This window comes from Actinia tenebrosa, unplaced genomic scaffold (assembly GCF_029948245.1).
Source record: "Actinia tenebrosa isolate PJP-AT-01 unplaced genomic scaffold, QUT_ActTen_1.0 PGA_scaffold0__85_contigs__length_37466705, whole genome shotgun sequence".
NCBI lineage: Eukaryota > Metazoa > Cnidaria > Anthozoa > Actiniaria > Actiniidae > Actinia > Actinia tenebrosa.
This window is the reverse complement of record NW_028292569.1, coordinates 27636084-27662387: the sequence shown is the minus strand read 5'-3', so window position 1 is coordinate 27662387 and position 26304 is coordinate 27636084. Positions and strand designations below refer to the sequence as shown.

General features: G+C 37.1%; 2 protein-coding genes across 6 annotated transcripts; one reads left to right on the top strand and one right to left on the bottom strand.

The window, feature by feature from the left end:
• Window positions 1-277: 277 nt before the first annotated feature.
• LOC116306338 (protein Wnt-5b) lies at window positions 278-24439 on the bottom strand. Of its 4 annotated transcripts, none has more exons than XM_031716377.2 (6): window positions 24297-24439; window positions 20934-21016; window positions 5493-5599; window positions 4856-5100; window positions 2390-2712; window positions 278-2039 (listed from the first exon to the last, which is right to left on the bottom strand). In XM_031716377.2, exons 3-6 carry the CDS (start codon window positions 5579-5581, stop codon window positions 1557-1559), a joined length of 1140 nt encoding a protein of 379 aa, XP_031572237.1. In that variant the 5' UTR covers window positions 5582-5599; window positions 20934-21016; window positions 24297-24439; the 3' UTR covers window positions 278-1556. The 4 variants fall into 4 exon arrangements, with proteins under 4 accessions (XP_031572237.1, XP_031572239.1, XP_088894805.1 ...); XM_031716379.2 differs by lacking the exon at window positions 24297-24439 and adding an exon at window positions 21885-22041; XM_089038679.1 differs by lacking the exons at window positions 20934-21016; window positions 24297-24439 and adding an exon at window positions 19394-19475.
• LOC116306339 (F-box/LRR-repeat protein 14-like) lies at window positions 14845-20937 on the top strand. Of its 2 annotated transcripts, none has more exons than XM_031716381.2 (3): window positions 14845-19716; window positions 19868-19987; window positions 20078-20937. In XM_031716381.2, the coding sequence occupies exon 1, from the start codon at window positions 15008-15010 to the stop codon at window positions 16202-16204; it is 1197 nt and encodes a 398-aa protein (XP_031572241.1). In that variant the 5' UTR covers window positions 14845-15007; the 3' UTR covers window positions 16205-19716; window positions 19868-19987; window positions 20078-20937. The 2 variants fall into 2 exon arrangements, with proteins under 2 accessions (XP_031572241.1, XP_088894792.1); XM_089038666.1 differs by having other exon boundaries at window positions 14969-19787.
• Window positions 24440-26304: the final 1865 nt, after the last annotated feature.

Here is a 26304-nt window from a genome sequence, read left to right as displayed (position 1 = left end):
AATCAGCGATTGTCGATCATACACAAACCAAATATCTTGAAATATTTACACTCAAAACGTGTATTCATAAAAATAGTATAAATATACAAAAAAAATTAACAAAACAACAAACAAACCAATCGGCATCCTCAAGTTTTCCAAGAGGTTTGATTTGAACTGATTGGGCACGGCTAATGCAGAAAGGGTCTGCCTTCATCAACATCGGAGCTATCAGGGTCGTCAAGAGGGATTTGGGATCACATGCATGCTTGAGATCGGGATAACATACTCCAAATCATTGTATCGAACCTACATAATTTATTTTATTTTCAAAATACTGGTATTTACAATACGGTGATGACATCTTTAGACACGAGACGGAATAAAATTGAATAAAAAAGAAAGAATTTGAATAGACACAAACTATTTGTTTGTGTTTGTCCAGATAAGAAATTCACAAAAGATTTTAACCAGTAAAAACGTTGAGGAAGAAAGTTAAAGTACTAAAACTAGTGATATAATAGCCCCCTGAGACTCGGTTTTACACAGCCATTGTGTCGATTATTTCACTGTATTTTTACGTGGATTTTTTTAATATAACTATTTATAAAATATTGAAATATGACGCGCGCGATGATGGATAGGCTGGCTACCGTGTTTATGCCGGAGGACAGAGAAAAATCGTTTAAAATTATTCTATAAAAGCAACATAAAACACCTGCTTATATCTATGTACTGTCATGTAAACACTCTGGGAGCTGTAGAGCACTCGAAAAGAAATGAAACACTCGGCTACGCCTCATGTTCCTAAGCTTGCTTCTCTCGTGCTCTGCAGCTCCCAGGCGGCGTGTTTATATCACAAGACAGAGACGCGCGCATCTTATATTCCTAAAATAAATGCGGTGAGCGGCAAAAATGATAAATGAATGTCTTTTTGCACAAGGACTTATGGTTCACAGTTGTCTTCACTTTCCTGATCTCTCTTGATTCGTAACAACTATAGAAAAAGGGAAAACCTCTCGATTCAAAAAAGGAGAAGACATGGGTTATTTTGACTGCATTTCTCATCCTACCGTTTTAAAATAGTCAAAAAGACTCAACATGAATCTCAATTTCAGTTTGAACACAACAAAACGAATAGGCTTGTTGGGTCAAGGGATTCTATAGTACCGTGAACCATGAAGGTGCAATTATATGGCAGCCCCATTCATTTTGCTCATATCTACCGTGTCAGTATGACTGAGGGCAGGTAAGTGCATGCTCATGCACTCACGAAGCAGAGGACGGTTGAACTATGGTTGGACTTGAATGACTGACAGGCACAATGCATGCTGTCCGAGTCAGACAAAAACATTTCCACACAATAACGTCATAAATATCTATCTGGTGTAGCAAATAACACTACACTTTACACGCCCAACTGTCTAAAGTTCATCAAATAAAAATGTCCGAAAGAGATTACAATAATTGCTTTTAAAGTCAATATGGTCACTTCCAGTATCTTGAGAAATGGTGATGATTTTTGCAGTGGAACAAAATGAATGCAACTGGATGAACCGACTTGCATCATCTTTGCATCAGTTACATGTATGAACCGTAACATTTGCCTTGCAAACTTTACATCGTACTTGGCAACACCAATAAAACTTGCACTTGCAGCGTTTCTCTTCAAGATCAATTCTGGTATTGTATCCTTTGTCACAGCAAAGGAGCTTGCAGCCTTCTGTACCTGGCGCATCTTTAATACACTTCCTTCCGCGAGTCCCGAGGGTGCCATGCTTTGGATCCCGAAAGCAAAAATTCGGCGAGGATTCTAAGAACACTAGCTCAGACTTAGTAGAAGGAAGCTGCCTTTTATATGCTCTTCTTTTTCTCTTTGGTAAAAGGAGTTTTCTTCCGAGTTCTCTTCCGAGTTCCACATGGATCGCGGCGTCGTATTTGTCGTGCAAAGTATTGCCAACTTCGCGGAAAGCAGAAACTTGTCTCCAACACGTCTTTAGACTACAAGAACCAGAAACGCCATGGCATTTGCATTCAATCACAGACTTTTCAACGACAACCTGGTAAATATTGAATAACAAAGACTTTGCTAAGTGAATCGATGTTAAATGAGCAAGTACATGGTCATAATAGATTCCAAGTCGGTCACTTGATTAGAGGATTGGAAGAGATACTTTAAATGATAACCAAGCACTGAAAAAATGGGCAACCTTACGTTTGACACTAATGCTGCGTGGGTAAAGAATTTGAGAGGATTTAACGTTTCCGGAGTAAAAATTAATCTTTCAATTCGTATTGCTGACAACACTGCATCATGTACATTCCACATGGGATTGGTATCTTAGTGTGATCAAAAAAAGACATACCACTGTCTGATTGAGCAAATCTCACCATATAAGGATATACGTACCATTCTACCAATTTTGTTATTATGCAGATTCATCAAGATTTTAGCATGCAGTTTCGCCAAGGTTTTAGCATCCTTCGCACGTTTCCCAGAAGAGGGCATGCTTTCTTCAGCAGCATCCGTAAACTTTTTGGTAAACTTTTCTGCATAGATCAAATTATCTCCACAGCCACCCCACATAAATTCCTTTGCTAGATCTGCAGGTCGTGCTTCACTGCTACATCCGCAGACCGCTGTACTGAGGTTTCCTTCTGCACACGCCTTTGCTAACGCCCACATTGCACCAGCCGATGAGATAGCATATGTGAGTGCTGCTTCTCGTGTACCTGGATTATGACAATGTTTTCCTCTCAATTGTGAACTGTGTTGTCATTTACTTCAACAAGTTTTATTTTCTTTATGTAGACGAATTTTTGACTAAATATTCCGTGCATAAATCATGGCTTGTTTTTCCTGTAAGCTATATTAGTGACAAATATATTTTATCTGCCGTGCATGGCTTCCTCGACTCTGCCTATATAAATGACATGGCGCTGCATTAGTCATTACATAGTTATGAAACAAAGCATTACTTTGCATTAGCTGTAAGTGATCCATAACCTTCCAGAAAAGTTGACTTTGTTTTCTAAAACATTCGTGCAATAAGAAATAAATAATAAAAAACACTGGAGAAAACGTTTATAGTATCAACTGATAAACAACATCTTTCATTAAAATCATTGCTGAAGTAATCTGCATTGACTCTGATTTCTGACATTTTATTTGTTAAGCATTTATCATGAGAACATGACAAGTATGCGAATTGAACACCTCAAGAAAAGCATCGACAAATTCATTCAGATATTTTCACAAAGATATTATGTGATAAAAAACCTTTACAACGATGGCCACCTAGGTAGATCTCCATGACTTTCTGTAGTCCAAGAGGATTTGTGTTATGGGCAGTAAAACACTTGTTTAATGATAATCAATCAAGTACCAGATCAACATCCCACTAATCTAACACGCTTTTCAATTCGAGTGGACACTCTTCAGTGGGTCAAGGACCCTCTTGTGACTATCTTTTAATCGGATAAAACTATTTTTATAAATACTAGTTCCTATAAATCATCCTTATGTTAGATGTTTCATGAAGAAGAAGAATAATACCTTTGGTGAGCTAAAAAATTTTCCAGCTTATACTCTCAATAAGAGTCTCTGACGGGACAAGTGTTGGCAAAGTCAAAGTGATGCGTAGAGGGCGCTGTACGCGTTTGCGGGTTGTGGTTTAACAATTAAACAATGAATTTAACAGTATTAAAACTATGAAACCTCAACAACAACACCCTTGTCATAGTCAATGAATAGTAGTTGGCTTTGCGCAATTGTTAAGTAACATGCCCAGTCAAAGCTCCTTGATGAAACTTTATAGTAGGATTAAATAAAGGAACCACTATCTCATTTCAATCCCTTTCACTCCAGTATTTCTGACAAGAATTTCGTTACCAGAACCTTGTATGGTAAACTGTGTAGCATATTTAAAATTTTAGCTTGAATTGTGTTATTGATTGAAAATTTTAGTGGGCGCATTTTTGATTCTGAAATAGGTCTAACTCAATCAAAACGACAAATGCTTCACGAATGAGAAGAAAAGTAAAAATGGGAATCTTTGTTTTGATTTACCCCAGCTATTATTGACGATATCAAAACAAAACCACATTTCCTATCTAGTCACACATTTTACTATAGACGCCACTACTTACATTATCAATTTATTTCTGATTGAAAGTCAATAATAGTCGGATTTATAATTTTGATTATTATTTCCCTGAAGAAGTAATCAGTAGAGACACACTCGAAATGACAAGAAAGGTAATTAAAGCCGGTCGTGGGTCGAGGAGGTCGGTTTAAGACATCTTAGCAATGTCGACACAAGTCCAATGCTCGAGGCTCTATATTAACGGCATTGGGTCTACCGCAGGCTGATGCTGGTCGAGTACTTTAGTGCCGACGAGCTCTTCCCTTTTGATACAGTTGAAAATAAGGTGTCTTTTAAACTTGAAGCCTAAGCACGAGATTTGTAAGTGTTTTCAGAACGTCAGGAAGAGTCACAAATGATGACACGAATTCCTTCTTAACGAACTACAGAGCGCAAATTATAGTTATGAGGTTGGTGTATCATTAGGTTATTAAGATGATTTTTTATCTATGATATAGCGGTACATACGATATACGGTTTCACATGCAGAGAAGACTTAGAGGCTCTGAATACATGCTTAACTAGTAGCAAATGGTGCATATAATTGATGGTCATAATGAAGTAATTATTGGAAACAGACTGCATGTCATTTAACTGGATCTTTTTACCGATGCCTTGCCCATGTGTTCAAATAGGTTCTAAACTAGTCTATTTTACGCTGTTTTGACAAGCTATTTACTGCAAGTATAATCGATTTTCAAACCAGTATATAAAAACGTTAAAAAACTTACTTTGGCGGGTGATGCGCTCAAGGAATGCGCCCTTGTCTTTGTCAGGCATGGAGCAGTTCCAGCGACGGTATTGAAATTGGAATTGGCATTCTTTAATAGCCATCTTGGCCCCAGTTCCAACATTTACGATTTGCTCCCTCTTCTCAAAGCAAATTTTGATCTGTTCAGCTGAAAGACCAATGAGGTTTGGACAGATCCCAGGAATCAAAGAAATTATGTATGCTTGATGGGGGATGTTGAAAGACCTGAGAAAAGAAAGCAAAAATGCTGAAATTTAATGCTTAGCTGGGCAATTTACGGGTAATTGGCAGTGGAAAAATTATAAAATCATTAGCGTTTCATAGGCGTGCGAAAGTGACCCACAACCCGCATATTGAAAAAACATGGGAAGGAAGACTAGCGCTTATAAAATACTTTACGGTATCCTTTATGACTTCATCAAGACCAAAACAATCCCGTACACTTAGTATCCTTATACAATAGATAGGAACTTGAAATGATAGAGCTGGATACCGTGTTTATAGTTTCTCGGTGTATCGTAAATCAAGCGCATATCAGCATGAGGGCGAGAAGAATAACAGCTGGAGAAACATCAAGGATTTAATAGAGAATACATAAACAAATTATGATTTCTCACCATACAGAATGACCGGCATGGAAAACCGAAGTTAGCATCATAGCCAACAAGAACACAGGCACCTTCCTGATCCTTCTTCCTGCTCTCATGATGAAACTTTGAAATTCCTAGAACGAAAGTATATAACAATAAACTCAGCTTGCTCAGTCTTCAGTACTGATTGCTCCGGTCACTCGACTCGGTAATAAAACTAATCGTTTTAACACGTGCACTTCGTATATAAAATAGGTAACTTGGTGATATTTTGTGCAAAGTTCTGATTGGCGGACGTTTGATTTGATCCCGACCTATGTATTCTGAGTATTTCCTAAATTTATTAATTGCAGATGCTGTAAATATGCTTCAAAGGTAATCCACTGAGGCGCAAGCCCCGGAGATTCGGCCCAAGCCTTTTGAAAGAGTCTTCGGTACATTTGGTTTTGCTTCGAACGGAAATGACGGCGTATCAACGCCTAGTCGATTACCATTACAACTACAAGAAACAGTTGTTTAATCTTGGCCATAAAACGAAGCTAACAACAGAATTAATGGCTGGGCTGGTCGGGAATTTTTTGGTCAAGCACGTCTCAACAGTCGTTAAACGAAGCGTTGCCTTGCTCGAGTGTAAACAAGTTAACGAGCAATGAATGATAAGGACGCACAAAGCTTTCTACGGTTGTACGTCAAGCCAAAAAATACTGAAAACCCGAGGGGGAAAAGTTGTGAACCTTGAAAGTCCTTAAGAAAATAAGTAAGTCTTAGGATTATCACATAATGTTTATCTAATCCGGGGAAAAGGAAATGGATATAATTGACTGTTGTTTACAGAGTCAAATACAGACCATTCCTGTGTAGTATTCCGTCGATCATTAGATTGTCATGGTCAGATCAGTATAATATTGTAGTTGTGGCATTAATCTTTAGAACAAGAGTATTATATTAACGACCTAAATCGAACTGAGTAGATATAAGTTTGAAGTGGATGATGAGTAAGACTCTTAAAGATGATTGGAATAAATAGCATAAAGATACTATAATGGCGCCACGGAAACACACAGATCTTGCGCGAAAACGAGCAAAGGCTGACTAACCCCTGGCGGTTGCATACTGTCATCTTCGTCCTCATGAACGCAAGTTAATCGTCTGCTCTCTTGGTTACACATTATGCAATTAGATGATGGATTCCTCTGAGGGGGACAACGTCTGCTACCCTAAGGCTATTAACGGATTTATAGATAGCTCGGTCAGCTAAATCCTGCTAAGCCAGTTGCGCACTTTCCTTGCTTCCAGCTATAGGTAATGCTAAAAGAATGCCGGTTGGCTATCACGGTGTTCGACTAAATAGGCAAGAGTGTCACAACAAGTGAAAACGTCACTGAGAGTCTGTTAGTTTTCTTTTAGCTCTGATCCTTATTTGGCTGTAATCAAATAGTTCAGACTAAGAGCTGTCTGTCAAGTAGACTTTTGATAAAAAACAATATGTACAATCCAGTCTTTCAAGACAACGAAATATTGAAGGTTGGACAAGAGATTTCCTCTCTTATTATCAATCCAAGATCTTATCGGCTTTCCACAAAATCAAGACATATTTCAAAGTAAGGAAAATAAATAAATACCCTGCGCATAATCAAACATCAAGGTGACTGGGTTCAGAGAGGAGTTAAAAGACATTTCCCGAACACAATGCCCTTAATCATGAATGACGATGTTTTCTTTTAAAATAATGAAAAGTGTCCTTCTACGCGTCTTACAGAGATCACTTCAAAGATGGCCAGTTAACATTTCTGATTGGTCACCAAGGTTAAGAGAAAACTTGTGGAGATTGATAACTTTTAGTTGAATTTGAGATGAAGAAGAAACTTGAGTTTTCAAGCGCTGACATTACAATCGCTCGTGGAGATAACCGTCTAGGGACACATGGCGCAGAACATAATTGACATTTTTTTATTTAAGAGAGCATCATTGAACTTAGATAACGATTTGTTTACTTTTTCTTAGAGCCTTGGAGTTATAAGTAAAAGTATTTCCTATTAAGAAAATGTTTTATATATTTATATATCTCGTGTAGTGCACGCAGGGTGTGTCAGTTGGGGGGTATAAGTACGCAAACCTGTGATCATGTTGATGTCAATCATATCGAGAAAGATGGAAAAGAATTTCCAAACATCATGAAAAAGGTTTATCTCCATAAGGTTAGGGTCCAAAGACGTGACACTAGTAATTCATGGCCTGAATCCTTGTCAATTGGAGTGGAGCTGTTCGAAGTGGAATTAGCTAGTTTTGAGAAGACGCTAATGTGCTCAAGACCACGAGTCACGTCGATGTTGGAGGCACGAATTCGTGTTCCTGTCGGCACCTGCCTTAAGGTAGGCGTCGGCTACCGCACCTTCCTGCAAACCCGAGGCGGTGGAAACAAACCAGACCAGTAACAATGTCCTGGAGCGGCAAATTAAAAGACACCTACGTAGAGACACGCAAAGTGAAGACGTCCCAAGAAGGATGTCATACCAGTAGCAATGTCCTAGGGCGGCAAACCAAAAGAAACCTACGAAGAGACTGGCAAAAACTGACGTCCCAAGAAGGATGTCAGGCAAGTAGCAATGTCCTAGGGCGGCAAAACCAAAAGACATGCACAGACGTTCCACAATGAGGATGTCATACTAGTAAGAATGCAGTTTAAGCCGGCAAACCAAAATACATGCACCTACCAAAGCACACGCAAATGAAGACGGTCCAACAAGGATGTCGTACCAGTAATAATGTCTAAGGCGGCAAAAAAAAGAAAAAAAAAACATCCAAGAAGGATGTTGCAGATTTTCTCCCTGCAGCCAACTTAGAATATTGACGCACTTGCCTGTTCTGTTTTCTCCAAATGTATCAATAAAGGAAGAATTGGAAATAATGCCCCAGGAAAAGGCTTTTGTTTATTTTGTGTTAATTGTTTTTAGTAAGAATTAAAATAAATGTTTTTATTTAGCACTTGGTTGCACCAATATAAAATGAATCTGTTACGTAACGCGGCACTTTTCCTTGAGGATTTACCATAGTTAAGATTCACAGACGTTGCACCGGAACTATTCAAGAACTGTCAAAAAGAGCGAACGATCTTATTCGAGAAAGTTTGTTTATAAGATGAAATATGTATATATTATATTTCATTAACCTATTATTTACTGTTAACGAGATGACACGTATAGTCCTTATTAATGTTACAAGTATTTGCTATCAGCATATTGAATGTAACGTTAGTTATCTAGTTGAACTATTCCGTACGGCGCCGGTTTGTGGGCTTAGCCAGAAGAAATACACCAATAGGTTTGACCATCTTTGAGGGAGTGACTCTTACATTGTGAGTATCTATTTTGAACAACTTTAAGGTGGAAATTTAGCAGGCATGAAGGCATTTTGTGTTGTGAAAATATTCTAGAATCAGGAATCCTAGACATCTAATGTTGGTGACTAAGTAACTTGATTGATTGCAGTAGTGCCGTCGTGGAATTCCTCCATCGCTCGTTAGAATGATATGACCGCGATAGCACATTCTCACCGCACACGCTGTCCCGGCAACACTGATCAGTTATGTCAATACAGAACAAAAGGCACGCAAATGATTTCTTTGGCATTTTTTTCTCAGTAGTGTGACAAATCTAATCTCCTACTTGGAGCAACAGTCGAAGAGATAGCCTCTATTCTCATCCCGATTGCATTTAGAAGGAGTTTGCAGATATCTTATTGAAAGATTGTATGTGGTCATATCAAACACGCAATCTATCAAATCGACTTCCTTACGACGTATTAATTAACTAATTCTTAAAAGGCTAGTCTCTTAAGTTTTAATTCTTCAGAATTGATCGGTTTTGTCTGCTGCTGTATTTTTCTTGATGGCCATAGACAGATATCATGATAAGATATCCAACCAGCCCTGGTGGCTCGAAATTCAGACAAATATTTCTTGCTTCCCAAATGGAATTATGTTCCCGGTTCGTCTTACGTTTTCGTCTAGGGTTGATGCGAATACGTATATATTTCTCCTGACATCAAAAAAGACCGGTTCCGGTGAATATCATGCATTAAAGATGGTTGCAGAAAGAAGGACAGCTTTCTCATGGATTTTAGGGTTATGATGGGATACGATTTGACAAATATTGTCAACAACCCCACCCTTGGAACAACAGGATAAAAAGCCCAACCGAAATAGGCAGAAATTATCATGGGAAATGAAAATTCTATCCTGAAAAGAACATTCCATCGCTGCAGGAATTTGGCTATTATTTCCTCCATTAAGATTGAGTTAGGGATGTTAATTAAGATCATTAAACACAATGACATTTTATTATTGTCTTAAATTTGTGCTTACCTCAGCATCTACCAGGGTCTATAAACGCCTGTTCTTCAAGTTTTTAACTTTTATTTCTGCTAATGTTAATCTGCTTCTAACTGGCTATCTTAAAGGGCGGATCCAGGGGGGGGGGGGGGGGGGAAGGGGGGGGGAGGGGGCAAAGGGGGGCTGAATTCCCCTTCAGCAGAAAAAAAAACAAAACAAAACTGAAGAATTAGATGATTTTTTAAAATTGTTTTCCGTTGTGTTGAAGGAAGAAATTAACCCCCCTCCCCCCTCAACTCAATTAGCCCCCCCCCCCCCTAAAATTTTGGCTGGATCCGCCCTTGATCTTCTATATAAAAGGGAAACTCAAAGTGTGAACTGGGTACAAAAAGCTTATAATGTTGCAAAATTGTAAAAAAGGCCTTTTTCAGTGAGAAGCGACTTGGAGCCGAGGTGGTCAATCTCCCCATTTGATAATTCAAGAGAATTCCGGATCTCTTTCCCCTCAAATAAACCTATCCAGGTAGTTATAAAAACCTCCTTGATCTACTAAATAGCATGAAATAGTAACGTATAAAATCGTATACCAAGGCAAAGAAGTTCAAAATATTACAGATTAGGATTGGCGTTCTGATTACCAATAACATAACGAGGATATCTTTTTGTTATCTTTCTGTAGAAGAAAACATTGAACTTTGAAATTATATTCTGCAATTTTTCACGCCTTCCTTGCAAAATTTACTAATTGAGAAGAGTGAAGTTATTGAGATGACCCTACTGGAGATGAAACGAGCGAGCGTGACAGTAGTGAAGGTTATTGAAGTAGAGAAAAAAATGCATACCATTTGCGAGTGCAAACCGCAACCCCGTCTACCCCCACGAATCGTTTAAAGTAATAATGCCTACGAAAAAGCAAAGATGAAGGGTCAAATTCTTGTGATTGTGCCTGCCTTTTCTATTCGTTGTTACAACTATGATGACAGACGGTAACAAGAGTCAAGCAGCTTACTTTCAGTTTATTCGAAACAAATAGTTCGCTTATATTGGCTTACATTTTATATTAGCTATAACCAGGTATAATACTGAGATTTTATATATTTATTTTTTTGCGGGGGAGGGGGATTTTGCGTGACGATTTCGAAAAACTCTCAAGTAAAGTAAAAGGGTTTAGTTAGTTAAAAAAAGAAAAATATGAATAAAACAAAGCTAGTAAAAGATGGTAGGAAAAAGTTCTTCATACGTATATCTGATCTGATAGCAAGGTTGATACGATCATTTAATCAAATTGAATCACGTAAAGAAAATGTTCAGTTTGAGTAAATAGCTAAAAAATGGGGAAAAGCGATAAAAAGAAGGTAAGAAACAAATCTGATATAACAAATTTAAAGAGCGAGAAGAATCACGCATTAAAAATCGTACTGGTGAAAAGAGCGAAAAAGGATCACAAAAATTTTTTAAACGAAATCCCCCCCCCCCCCCCCCTAATATAGCTTTGGTTGACACATTAGGTGATGCATGACGTAAGAAAAAGAGCAAGGCTGCAGATAAAAGTACTGATGATGTTTTGAAATCCAGGCTTTTATGCTTTCATATACAGTCATACAACCTTTGGAGTCATTAAAGGTGGAACGTGATGAAAATACATGTCATGAGGATGATAAAACTAGTTCATGAAGCATGAAACAATGGAAAGGCAGGGCAAGGTATACTATGTCCATTGAAGCTAAATAAAGAAGCATTCCCTTGTTACAAGCGGTGGAGTGCCGGAGGCAAACTAGGGGAGTGTCATCAACTTTCTATACAGCCAGAAAGGGAGGTAAATCTGTATAATTGTGTGTGATGAATCTATCGGTTCATCCACGGTAGGAGACTGAAAGAATGATGGGAAGGGTCACGATATTTATCTTTTTGGAGAGAAGGAGAGTGGTTGATATTTGAACGATAGCTCACATTTTGCTCATATGACTAGCTGTTCCGGCCTTTCAGCCTTTCTAAGAAAAGAGTGCTCTTCGACTTCCTTAAGCATAGACACCTAAAAAAGCTTATTACCTAGCCGTTGACGAGCTTGACACTCCAGTCAGGCAAAAAGGCGGGACAGACGGCTGGGAAATCAAAAATGATGGATAACGATCATAAGGTCAGTTTACACGATTTGGCAAGACTCTTTCTTGTTGATAAGGGGAAAGTTGATCTGAAAAAGCTGCAAAGTCTCCTAGCATCATAAAATCCTCATAGGAGTCGTCGTCGTCATTATCATCATTGCAGCATCAGCAGCTATATGAGTAGTAGTAGGTGGTGGTGTGGTTGTAGTCGGTAGTCGTGGGTTGTGTATAGTTAAAAATAATAAATCTTTATTTTATATCACGATACCGGCGGGGATTTGTCGCCGAGTCTTCTTGCTTAGTCAGAGGCTAACGTTACTATCACTATATACAACTCTCAACTCATGTTGGCGATGCAACTCATGAGGGCGATGGCAGCAACGCACGGGCCACAGCAGTATAGCAGCAGTAATAAGAGCAACAAAGATGCTGCAGCTGTTGCATACACTGTTGATGTGAGAATGATGGCATTCGTCTAGTCGTGACTATTCATAATTTATAAAAACACTCTGAAGTGAATGTATCTGATAATCAATGATTTAGTGGATATCATTAATTACAGAATTGATTGCAAGGCTTTATTCCGAGATGCAACTCGTATTGTAGAAACATGTGAAACACCAAATACATTTATTGATAGGAAAAAATAATGTACCACGTACGACGTTCCTACATTTCGACATTTCTACCTTTCGGAAAAACAACGTTATTAATCGAATCTACAGCACTATATCTAGTGATCCTTTTGAGGTTTAATGCAATTTTGAACAGATTATACCGGAGAGCCTCGGTATCGTGCTAGAATTTTAATATCTCGTACGTGGCCCATTGAGAAACTTCTAATTTGAAAGTGTGGAATTAGAAGAAGAGGGTTCAAAAGAGACATAATAGTTTCTTATATCTAAACTAAGAAACCTCAAGCATTTTACAATCGTAACATTGCTCCCAATTTCCTGCATATCATAACTTTTTAATAAAAAATCGAGACACGGCGCCAAAACATGTACGGCCGAAAGTCAACCATAATTAACTTCGCATTTGTTGCATTTTTTCCTAAATACTAGAAAATTAGCGTAAAGAGCTCCATATGCATGTCGTATTGGCCCTCTGTTAACTGCATGACGCATCTTTAGGAGTCGACTATTAATAACTACGAACGATGGAAGCTATAAGTTATTGAAATTGAATCTATTATTCTGAAAAAGAACAGCAAATTAAAAAATAATTGAGATCCTAAATACAACCACTGGTATGCCGATCTAAGTCAAGGCACGTCTAAGCATACAGGTCGCAACCCTGAAACCACGCCAAGCAGGGCACGTCTATCTTTACTTATGGAATTTAGCTGGCTCAGAGAGACGAGAGAGAGGAGAGACCGCGTAACAAACCTACTAATTCGTTTGTTATAAACATCTTTTGATCAATTTTCAGTATAATATATCTCGCGAAAAATAACGAATTAGGTCTGATTCTTTGTTGCAAGATAATGTGTCATTTAGTATTGTATTAGATATGGTATAACCACGACCCTGATAAAGCAACTTCATGGCAAAATCATAAATTAAATTAAGTACAGGTGAACAGGTGAGAAACAATCTGAATGGTAAAGGTGGTGTGTTTGTGTTTGCGGAGGAATTTGTTTTGGTTTAATGGGCGTGTGCCTTGGATCGTTTCAAGATGAGGATATATATATGAGACTGGCGCCATGTTGAGATATTAGACGACAGTAAATGCATGAAGACCAGTAGAAAAGCCGAAATAAATAGAAAAGATAAAAAGAAAAAGGAAGGAAGGAGGAAAAGGGAAAGATATATCTAAGGAAGGAAAGGCAATGATTATACATGAGGAAGGAAGGAAAGAAGAAAAAAATTAGGGAAGAAGGAAAGAAAGACAAAGAAATAAAACCAGGAAAAAGAAAGGAACTGAAAGCAGACAGACAGACAGAAAAAAAATGAAAGTAAGTAAGAAAGAAGAAACAAATTAGGAAAGAAGGGGAAAAAAGACAGAAAAAAAAGGAGAAAGAAAAAGAAAGAAATCGAAAGACAGAAACTGAAGCCGAAGAAATTAAACATTTAACTATAACCGTAGAAAGGAATAAAAAAACTATTAGACTTGACTAAATCAATACATATGTGACTGAATCAATTAATAATACCGTAAGTAAATATATACACAATGAAACTAGCAGACGAAATGAATACTATATGACTAATTAAAAACAAGACCAAACGAAACAGCCAGATTAGCTATACCACCAGCTATGCCACCTCTAACCCTTATCCTCTCATATCTCTACCAGCAGTCACCACTCGTAACTAGTAATGGTCCAAAAAACACATGGAGCAAAATTAATGACTCACGGTACGTTTTGAAATTAATGCCAGTTGAAAAAGGCGGCAAGCTTGTAGAATGATCGTTCAACTCAGTATTATAGCTGTTTTCCTACGAGTGGGAAACGTACAGTACTGACCGTTACAAATTTTACAGCACATACACGCCGTATGCCGTGATATTAAAATGATTCATTCCATTGTCGGTTTACCATTGATTCACAACGTGTAGTTACGACTACAGTAGGGCTAGGAATTTGCCGTACCGGTAAAATATAAAAGTATGTAACGAATTATGGTTTAGAAAACATGTGTTTCTTGGAACCCACCACAACGAATTTTTCTTTGAATAATGACTTATGTTTCTGAAAACATGTGGCATTGAATGAGCATTGATTTTGCGTCAGTCGACAGTGAAATAAAAAAAAGGCCATTTTTTCACAAAAGATGCGTCTAGGACTTTCTCCAAAAAAGGTCGCTGATTATTATGCATATGAAAACCTTAGCTTGGAAGCAAATAATCTTTTTCTTCTTCAAACAAATGTTTGGTATAAATGAATGATTGTGGAAAAAACATTAAGAAATGAAAGTTTAAATCATTTCTGCAAGTAGAATATGGATAGGAAAAGCAGCCAAAGTGATGTACTTATATCGAGTTTTGTTTATTGACTAAAACGCAACAATAGCCAAGAGACCACGTGACCTTTACCGAACAAAGGGTCCCAAGTGTATTGAAATGCTCGATCAATTTCCTACGGCGCTCTTGCGCTACGGAGCGACATGAAAGGTAGCTTTGAACTCACCATTCACTGTCTTTTCCCCGAAATCCTGGCACTGATTTTTAGTTATTTGGACGTCAGAGACAAGGGTAGAGTCGTTCAGGTTTGTAAGAAATGGAGGGAAGCAGGATATAATCGTCTTGTGTGGAGAGGTGTTCAGGCAAGGCTACAACTGAGAAGGTCAAATCCGTACTTATTTCCCTCACTCGCCAAGCGTGGTATTAGGAAAATCCGTATCTTGAGTTTGAAAAAGAGTCTCAGCTATGTTGTGCAGAACTTGCCAAATATCGAGAAACTTAATCTGAAGGGATGTTTCAACGTGACGGACAGTGGCATAGGACATGCTTTCACCAAATGTCTTCCCTCCCTGACAGTGCTAGATTTGAGTTTGTGCAAACAGATCACGGATACTAGTCTAGGAAAGATTGCTGAATTTCTTCAGAATCTTGAATTGTTGGACCTTGCTGGATGCTGTAATATAACAAACACTGGACTGCTACTTTGTTCTTGGGGATTACCAAAGCTACGATACCTTAACTTACGGAGTTGTCGGCATATATCTGATGCAGGTATACTTCATCTTACCGGCCTCTCAAACAACAGCAAAGGCCTCGGCAACAAGAGTTTAACAACTTTATGTTTACAGGACTGTCAAAAGATCACTGATAACGCTCTGAGGCATATTTCCAAGGGGCTATCAAACCTAGAATGTTTAAATCTGAGTTTTTGTGGCAGTATAAGTGAAGCTGGTCTGTCGCATTTAGCAAGTATTCGAAGCCTTCGTGAACTTAATCTTCGATCATGCGAGGGAGTAAACGACGAAGGCATCGCTCATCTTGCAGTTGGAGGGCTTAATTTAGTGTCTTTAGACGTGAGTTTCTGTGATAAAATAACTGATAATGCCCTCAACCATATATCTAATGGACTACATCATCTACAGAATTTGGGACTTAATTCTTCTAGGATAACAGATGATGGACTGTGTACGATTACCAGACATCTTCGAGAACTGCGTGTGTTGAATATTGGACAATGTACTCAAATTACTGACCAAGCTATAGAATCTATAGCTCTGTATTTAACGTCTATTACCAGCATTGATCTTTATGGATGTACGAAAGTTACGAAATGTGGCTTGGAGAAACTCATGGGTCTTCCTAAATTAAGAGTACTGAATCTTGGTCTTTGGCAAAAGTAATTTTTAGTTATGAGAGTAATATTGCTAGTCCTTTCTTGATGTTAAGAAATACACGTGTTGAGTGTACAAAACAAAAAGAAGAGAAAATCGATATTATTTTTTTGATTTATTTTTGCGAGCTTAGACAAATAAAAGATGAAAAATTAATCAAGACCATGCCCAGGCCCAGCAAACGAAAAAGGTCAAGTTCCAGTGAAATGGCAACTTGAAAGTACATTTTTATTGGCATCTGAATTAATACTATCATCACCACATCATGATAATCAACTTTTTTAAGAGCATAAATCATTAGGATAAGAATTCTTAAATTCATCAAGTCAAAGGAAGGCTAGCATAACGATTAGACCCTAGAAAGCCAAGCAACTGCTTGAGTGTGACACTGAAATGGTTGCCCTTTTTGTAACACAATTACAAACAGAAAAAAAGTTTCAATTTAACTTTAGTTACAGTTAACTGTATAATTATTAAGTCATGTAGGTTCTTGGTCTACTGTGCAAATTGGATATTAGCCAGTTTGTTTTTAATAACTTTTTTCATATTATGGATCGAAGGTATGCTTTTCTTAATCATCTAACTTGTCTCAGCCATCAAATATTATTTTTTGAGGGGTATATTAATTAGGTAGTCTTTTATAACCATTTGAAATGGTTTAAAATCAAAAGTACTTTCTATCGAAAAATTAAAAAAATAGGTCTGATTGTTAAACACTCTTTTTTCCATTTCCTGTGAAAACACTTCAATCTCAAACTGCTAAAAGTGTTCATATTGTTGTAGATGTCTGCTTGCTAACAGCTAAAATCATTTCCTGGATGCTTTGTTCATTTTCTACATTTATTTGAATGGTTTTGGGTAATAGATCAGCTGATTCCCCACAAATTGACCCTATGGGTATTGAAATTATTATCTTAAAGGTACTTATTTCCACCAAATAGGAAACTAGAAGTCGAAGTCTTGGTTTAATTGGCACTGCTTTTAGATTTTGCATTAGGTATAACTAATGTATCTAAATTAGATATCTAAATTAGATATCTAAATTAGATATCTGTTTATAGTTAAGACCCTAGCAGGCAGGAAATATAAAATAATGTATCAGGCTGCTCTGTGCTATATATAAGATGTTACTAATACTTTATAGTAATTAATTGGTATTATAGAATAACCTGCATGGAAATAACCGTTATTCTACTTGCTAGCTTCAATTTTAAGCTCATATGAATCAATCTGCATGAGCAGATGCTGAAAAATTATGGTAAAAATGGAATAATATTTTAATTATATACAAGAATCTATTTTACTGGATAGAAAATGTGCAGTATGTGCTGCATACTTATATTTTTAATAATTGAAGATTAATTTCTAACATGTAGAGTGAAGTCATTAAACCCATGAAATAGATGTTAGACTAATACACATTAGTAGCCGTCATTCCATTGTCTTCTTTTGTGTCTATTTGACTATTACATGTTAATAAGTATTTTTTTTATTATTTCATGGGCTAAATGGCTTTTGCTCTGGTTCACTTCATTCAGGAGTTTTTTATACTATAAATATTATATACAGTGCAGTATTAGTCTAAATTAAGATGTTGAGGTTTATTACTCTATCTGCAAAAACCAAATAATAAAATTCATACTTCAAAGATAATTTTCGATATAGTTTCTTAATAGATCTTTTCCAAGATGGGAGAGCTATTAAAAAGTATTTGGCAAGATCTCATGCGCACATTGGAAAGCACATACAAAACTTTAAAAATAGGTTAATGAAGGTATACTTTGAAGTTTCTTTTAGTTCAGTAGCATGATTATTACTTTTTGAAAAATTATAGTTCACTTCAGACAAAGTCTTTTCTTCAAGTGTCGTAGAAATGGTTTTCAAAGGTTCCTTAAGAACACTGCATGAAAATGCCTTGATTTGATGTCTGTGCCTGTGAGATTTATGAAAACGTTCACGCATCTTGGAAATCTTCTATTAGAATTGATCTGTATTGGTATCGAACAACACCGTGGTACAATAGCAGATACGCAGTTGCCAGTGGCTTAGTCTGTTTTGTATTGCATTGATCCATTAGCTTTCCTGGGTTCACAAGGCTCTCTTGCTTTAGTGGTTCCCAGTCATAGTTTTCATTTAAGCTACAACCAGGAAACAATGGAGCAAGATAGCCTCCATAACCTTGGGTACCCATAAGTGTCACTTAAATGACTTAAAAAAACTAAGGAATATTTGACAGTGGACTCAATAGCTGTTTCATCCATTTCTTACCACAACATTTTTAGGCATTTTTTGACGCTACCGAGCATGACAGGGCAGAAAAATGGGTTCTACTTTCAACGTTTATGCCTTAATAAGCTTTGTATTTCATAAACAGGCTCTTTGGGGCTGATTAACAAAATACCAAAATTTGGGGAAATTCAAGCAAGGCGTTTTTGAGATAAAACGCCCTGAACGTTGGGAGAGATTAAATTTTTTTTCAGCACAAAAACTAACATTTTTCACTAATACCTCGAAGTAGAATTGCTCCAGGTTAGCAGAATTTTGTAAAAAGTTTAAAGCACAAGAGACACAAATGAAGCATGAATGAAAGTAGCAGCCTTGTCATTTTTCTGCTCTGTCACCAAGCATTGTGTAGAGTAGATGAACAAGTATTCATGCATAGTTACCAAAAATCAAAAAGTGAAATTATTAATCTTTGAAATACAATGCAGTAAAGCATGTCTTCTTGTGATAAAATGTTTTTTAATCTTATATGACCTTAAAAGGCAAAATTTATTAGACTGGACTTGCATGGTGGGGATGATGAAATGGAAAAAAGGAAATTTGCCATTCTGCAGTTGTCCTCCTTAGACAGTACAAGCATGAACACTAGTGCTTGTTATGGTATAAAAAATATATAGTGCCAACATAAGGCTAGAAAAAAATATTTAGGTAGTGATTGATTTGGTGTGGTATCACTAATTTACTACAAGTGCTGGCATATTATAATGTTTCAAAATGAGATTGTTACTATTATTTTTGATTTAAACATATTTACTCTAAACATTAACCCCAAGAGCAAAAGTGAAGAAGAAATTCATATTAAACGAGAAAATTCACAGATTCTTCAAACTTTTCAGTGGTCACTATTTGCCCAAGAGGGGTGGAAAGCAAAGGACACCCTGCCAGCAGTAACATAACTGTTAATTTTTTACTCACTTTTCTACGTTTTCATGAATGTTCTTTCTGATTTGTACAAAAAGGTAGTTATGCTTGAAGTATACTATAAGGTCCACTTGACCTTCAAAACAAGAGGCTGTGGTAATTTGTGGCTTGGCCAGGTCAAGTTTGACAAAAGCACTTCCGGTTAAGACCCAATGGAAAGTGCACTGAACTACGGGTGTGAGAACAGCTTCATCGGTACTAGAGGCAGTGTTACTGACGAACTAATGCGTGGGAAAGGTAGATAGAGGATGAACATTCTTCGAATACGTTGTTCTTTGTATAGCAGAGGCCACTTCTGTTTTGGTTCTAAGTACGAGGTAAGAGGCCGTCCACTGTGCTGGGGCTGTGAGGACAATGCCATCGTTACGAGAAGCACTGTGTTCATTGGGTAACTCATGCGTGAATATAGGATGGAATATAGGATGGAAAACGTTCAAATCTGATGTTTTTGTATTGTTGTTTATCCAGGTGAACTAAAACAACTTCCGTTTTAGTTTCGCTAAAGTAGAAGTAAAAGTGCATGCAAAGTGTTGCGGCTGTGAAAACAAAGCCTTGGTACGTTATTGACGAACTCACTACGTGTGAAAGGTAAATACAGGATTGTGGAAAATTTCCAAATATGATGTTGTTCGTATAGCTAGGTCAAGTTTGAAAAAACCACTTCCGTTTTGGTTATAGGTGAAAGCGAATCCATTGCCTTGCAGCGCCAGGGAGGATCATCGAGTACTAGCGCACGTGAAACGGGAATACAGGATGAAAACGTTGAAATGCGATGTTCGTTGTTTAGCCAGGTCAAGTTTAACAAAACCACTTCCGTTTCGGTCCTAAGAAAAGGTAAAAGTGCATGGAATGTGCTACGGTTTTGTTTATTAAAGCCAACAGGTGCATGTGAAACGTGTATTCGGAATGAAACGCTGGAGTGCGGTTTTCAACCCAAAAAGAGATCGTCGCTCTTTTCAGTCTTAGTGCCTTTTTAATTTTTCAAAAATCATCTCACGCAGTGACTTTTCTTAACTTTTTAAGACCATCTAAGTGCTTTGATACTTTTAAAGACTAATCGTGCCTTTTTGACGGTTCTAACTTAAGCCCCGTTTACACCCCGTTTTTTTTTTTGTGATTTTGTCCATAATAAATAATGGCAAAGAACTTACTTGTAAAGTTTTTTTTCAGGATACCAAGATTTTCCTAGACGAATGTCTCTTTTGTAGGATGAGACAAAAGATTTCATATTTCCGAAAATTGCCACAAAAATTGCAGCAAAATTCGCCGCAAAAATCGCCAGTGTAAACGGGGCTTTAGAAACATCGCATTGCTTTTTCAGTTACTTCAAGTATCTTTAAAACAACCTTCGTAGTCTCTGTATCTTTCTACGGGTTTTTTAAAAACCATCTCAGAGGATTTTTATTTATTTACATTTTTTAGTGATACTGACTTTACAGGTCTATAGGCCCTAAGCTACAAATAAGTGTTTTACGAGATAGCTGGAAAACTATAACTTAGACTAGAACAGTACATAAAAAATAAAAGACTTTACCTTATTCGCAGCTCGTTCTTGTTCAGCAGAAGAATACGATAACGTCGTTCAGTATTTCAATCGTCCTCTCTGATCCTCAGGATCTGTCAAGTATACGCAAACAACCAGTTATAAGTGCCAATAAACTGATTCAGTTTATGGAAGACAGACTTGGCTATTTTGCGCCCAAGCAAAAGACGAATGAACAGCACGACAAAATGTCAGTACTAAGCATTAGTATGGCATGGCTCCCGATGCGTAGATTATTCTCATCTTTGTTTAGCATACTAAACCCACCCCGACGCCCTTTGGTAGCATCTATCTTTAATTGTCATGCAAAACTTCGTGAAGACAAATACCTATGATACCTTGCTATTACTAGATGTAAACTCAACCTAAAGGGGGACTTTTATGAAACGCGGCGATAACAGCACAATGGTTTAATAATCTTACATCAATGGGATAGACTCATGGGTCAGGATTATAAAAGTCACGAAAACAGAAGATCACCTCGGACTCACTCGACGTGTACAACTGTCGATCAACAAGAACCAAAATCACTTCATGTCGTTTAGGTATTCAGTATCAGTCTCATAATGCAACAGAACATTGGTACCATACATTTACCACAAAAATTACGAAAAAAAATAAAAGTTTGTTTTTGCGCAGAGCGTTTATGTTCTACCACTGCGTTTGAGAATCGGTGTCTTAATGATATGTCCGTCTACGATAAATTTACGCACAAATTCTTTATTCACACCTCCTTGATTCGTTCATTATTAACCCGAGTATCAGGCTCTCTTGGGGAGAGGGGGAAGGGAAAAGGAATTGAAATGGAATCTAGGAAAAAAATTTAGAATGGCAACTGAAGTTTTAGGAAAATAAGTGGATCATGATTTTTAGCGATAACTTTAGCGCAAATTTCAGCTGGCGCTCCTTATTCAAACCCTTAGCTAGGATCTCATGTTTTACCTTTTTTTAGATTCTCATTTGATCGTTAATAAGACATCCGTTTGATTAATGCGGATAGTTCATTATGTCGTGAGAGCAGTCGATACTGAAAACATCTCATACTCGCTTCAGCAAAACCTCTGCTCGCTGATTGAGTTTTAACAAATCAATCCTGAATGGGCCGGATAACTTGAAGAATTCGCCTGAGGGAAGGAACAGTAGCTGCAGTCTTTGTTTAGTGACCTGTATACCAAGATGACGAAAAAGCTATGTGGTCTGGCAACCAATCTCCCACACGTGCGTTATCTAACATTCCAAAACGTAAGTGGAACCAGTAAAAACGGTTTATCGACCCCCGCCTCGTTTTGCCAGCATAAGTGAAAAGAGTACGGAAATGAAATGATGGTGTTAATAGAATGTTATAAGAGAGCAGCACAACACGACTGAACTTATTCCAATTTATATAATGACGTCAAAATATGCTAAATGTTACAGCGAGCACACTCGAACCGTGCTTTTTGTCAAAAAAGTGCATTGTGTAAATTATCCCTTTAGTCAATCGATTGCAAATAAGATTTATTTTGATCACTCAGTGTATTTGAACCCCTTTAGCAGAAAAAAACCCTGAAGAATTAGATGCTTTTTTTATTGTTTTCCGTTGTGTTGACGGAAGAAACTCAATTAGCCCCCTTCCCCCTAAACTCAATTAGCCCTCCCTAAACTTTTGGCGGGATCCGCCCTTGTTTAGGAGATTTGAAATAGAAAGTCACAGGAAATAATAACATGAAATAAACTCGAATTTTCAAGGTTCGAGTGTCCTCACTTTAGGTGATAGTACGAAAAAGTGAGGCAAAACATTGATGGTAAACAATACCATAACATAATTAGTAGTGCAACGTCTCATCAAAAGTCTGTAATTAGATTTTCTTCCACAAGCGAAAGTTTTCATACCAAGTACGACATACACTTTCGCGGGTCTGGGAACACACATGCATATATCTATATTGGTTATTTTTTCTTATGTTTTAGTATTGCGCATTGAAGCAACAGAATGCGCTTTATAACTACTGTTTATCATCATCATCATCATCATCATCATTATTATAGAGGTTCTTAATGAGCAGTTAGTTTATTTTACCAATCTATATAAAGTCTTGTTGATTATCTCCACCGCTATCTCGTAGACTATACTCCAGGTCATTTCAATTAAACAGTGCACACTATGAGCTTGAATAGGAAACTAAGAAACTAACGATTCTTACTTGCAGTACATAAGAGATGAATTGTGGAATCATGCAGTAAACACCAAAATGCCTTTCCAGAACTTTCTTTTGTCAGTGATCCATCATGCAATTAAATAACGATCGTACTAAATAAGAATTTGCCCGCAGCACGAATCGTATAGACTGTCGTCTTTCAATACCACTCATTGTCGTACGATTTTTTAAAAAAACATTTGCGATTAAGTACTATCAGTTAGGAAACAGTATGGGTTGAATCGTTTTCAAAGACTTAACATTCTGATAACATTGTGGTTCACTATGTGTATAAAGAGGCCGATAATCCAAGTAGCTTATGTTGAAACTGATAACTATAGTCAATGAGAAAGCTTGTAAACTAGGTAGCACTTAAGTGGACCCACTTAAAGAAGCCATTAAACCTTTGAGATATCTGGCTGTGATAACTGTAATTTTGTTTACAGGGTATGGGATAAATCTTTAAAGGCTTATTTACGGATTATTATATTCACTGACTTGCGAGTGCTAAAGTGCACCTCTTGAAATTTGTTTAACACCTTAGGCAATTACCGATTAGTGTCTTAAATGATACTCCTCTAAAGAAGAATCTAAAGAAGAATCTGTTAGCAAATAACAAGCTAGTTTCGAAATCAACGAACTGGTATTATGAATATGCAACATATAGATAAGACAAGAGTGTTATTGATGTTCAGGCTGTATTTTCTTTTGACCGTTAACTGTGTATTTCACAAATGAAGTACTGTAAGCGATACGCACTTAAAAATAATTAAACCATGTGTTATTAATCGTTTAACAAATTTTGTCTCAATGAATTGATTTTATGAATTAGAAAATCAATGTAGTTCAATTCATTCTATTATATTTGATTATGCTAAGTGTTTGCTTGCTTTGTGATAACGGCGCAATTACTCATGGAGTGTCTGCAGGACTAAACGACATTAAAAGCTAGAGATATGTTTATGGGCTTATGTCCACTTGCTCTATACCTTTAAGTATATTATAATGAATTGATTCCCCATGGACATCTTACAAACAAATCATCGTAGCATTGTACGATTCGAGTTGGAAATAACTTTAAGCACACACTTTAGCGGAGAGCCCGCCGCCGGATTTCAGCTGCTACTACACCTTACCACTTCAAAAGTACTTGAATTAATTCATTATTATCACTTACCAATGGTTTGGCACTTCTTTAAATATCACCTAATTAACACCAGGAACAAATATAGGAAGTCAGAGTTGAACACTTATTCACCAAGCTTGTCTTTTGTTATGATTATGATGTACTGCGCGTCGGTGGTTTCTTGCTGAGAAGAAAAGATCCAACCAACCAAGTCTGGGGCGTGGAAACAATTTTGTCTTAACACATTCAAATCAATGTCAGTTATGACAACTATTCCATATAATGGCTTTGGCTTTAGATGAGAGTTCATTGTCAAGAGATCTGCGGTGTGTCAGGCTATGAAGGTGCTCTCTATTCTATGGAGGGGGGTATTTTGACTTCGCGTGTTGAAATAGCGTGTTTGACAGAGGTATGATTTTGATAACGCTCTTGGCATAGAATGAGCGCTTCCAACTTGACGTTTTTAGTAAACCAAAGGCTTCTAGATCTGCAGCGGAAAAGAAACATACAGAAAATAAATAAGGTTGTAAATATATTTCATTTTATTTATACACGCAAACGTTAAAGTAGACAAAAAATTTCATGAATTGGGTTCCAATCCAATTTGCCCAAAATAAATCCCCTTATCTTTACCAACTGCAAAACAATTGATTTTTTCAACGCATGGATTAAGCAAAACAAATAAGGAAATGATAAAAGCCTTCCTGCTTAACGCCTTTTCAATAGATTAATTTTAGGTAAAGGATTAGAGTAAAAGGTGTTTTGGGGTGCGAGGCTCTGCATGGTATCTAGTCTGCCTGCCTGAGGGTTTTACCCCCTTTTTCCTTGGCCTGTTAACATTAGTCTTTGATGTTTGAAATAAGGAAATATGTAAGAAATGGCAGCATAAGTAATGCTGGAATTCTAATGAATGCAATCTATTCCCCGATATTCACTTTGCCTTCGGCGAATAATTGTTTCAGTATTTGTAACACAAGTGAATCTAATAAATAACGGAGAGAGATTTTTTTTGTTCAAATTCTATTTAGCTCTGCAAGTAGCACAAATCGACACACAAGCATGCGCGTGCGCGCGATATAACAGCATACGTAAATTGTGACCAATGAGCGGGCCGGATTTATTATATTTACTTGTGTAAAAATGCTAAATCAAAATATAATATTTTCTTTGGATATCAGCCTTGCTGGGACCATTTAGTTGTTTCTCGTCTTTGTCTTATTAATCTTTTTGTTTATATATGATTCCTATTGTATTTGGTTAAGTGAAAAATATAGAAGATGGAGAGATGTCATTTGGCATTTAATATATAAAACTTTATTGCCTCCTAAAACCTACCTTACTAAAGGAGGCTCCTTTAGCTCTGCTACTGTGGCAGGGTTCCTCAAACCCTTCATTTAGCACTTTCTGGACTTTTGCAATGTTTTGTCGGTGTTCTTAGGTCTAAAGTAACTGGCTTTGATCTGATACAAGAGTCAGAAGGTATTTTAGGAAAAGAAAAAGTAACCAGCAATTAACTTCAAAGCAATAGCTGGAGCCCTGGCCACTGCTGGCTTATTATGAAAGCTCTGAGAATACTTCAGTGCCATATCAAATATTGAATATAAGCTGCTAACATTCACTTAGTATTATCAAAAAACAACCACTTCAACTAAAGTTTATCATTAACTGGCTATCAATATTGTTGTACAATAACCATCTTTGTCTTACACAGAAGAAACACATGGGTGGATTCAAGATGATGTATTCACTTGCCTTTCAAATAATTAGAGGGTTTACAGCAGCCATAGGAAGAACAATGGAATGTTTTGCATGACAAGAGATTTGACTTTTTAAAATTTGTTTTGCCATAGTTGTGGTGTGCCCCTCAGTTGTCTGTTTGTATTAAAGGTTTTGTAGTGGGGCAAAACCAATAGATGATATTACGAGGAGATAAGGACTCTAACTTCGAGTACTGAGGGGATATTTTGCAACTGCGTGCAACAAACGAGTAAGATATTCTCAACACGAGAAGATAAAATCTGTATCTCCAATTGCCCATGTAATATTCTGTTTAATGCAT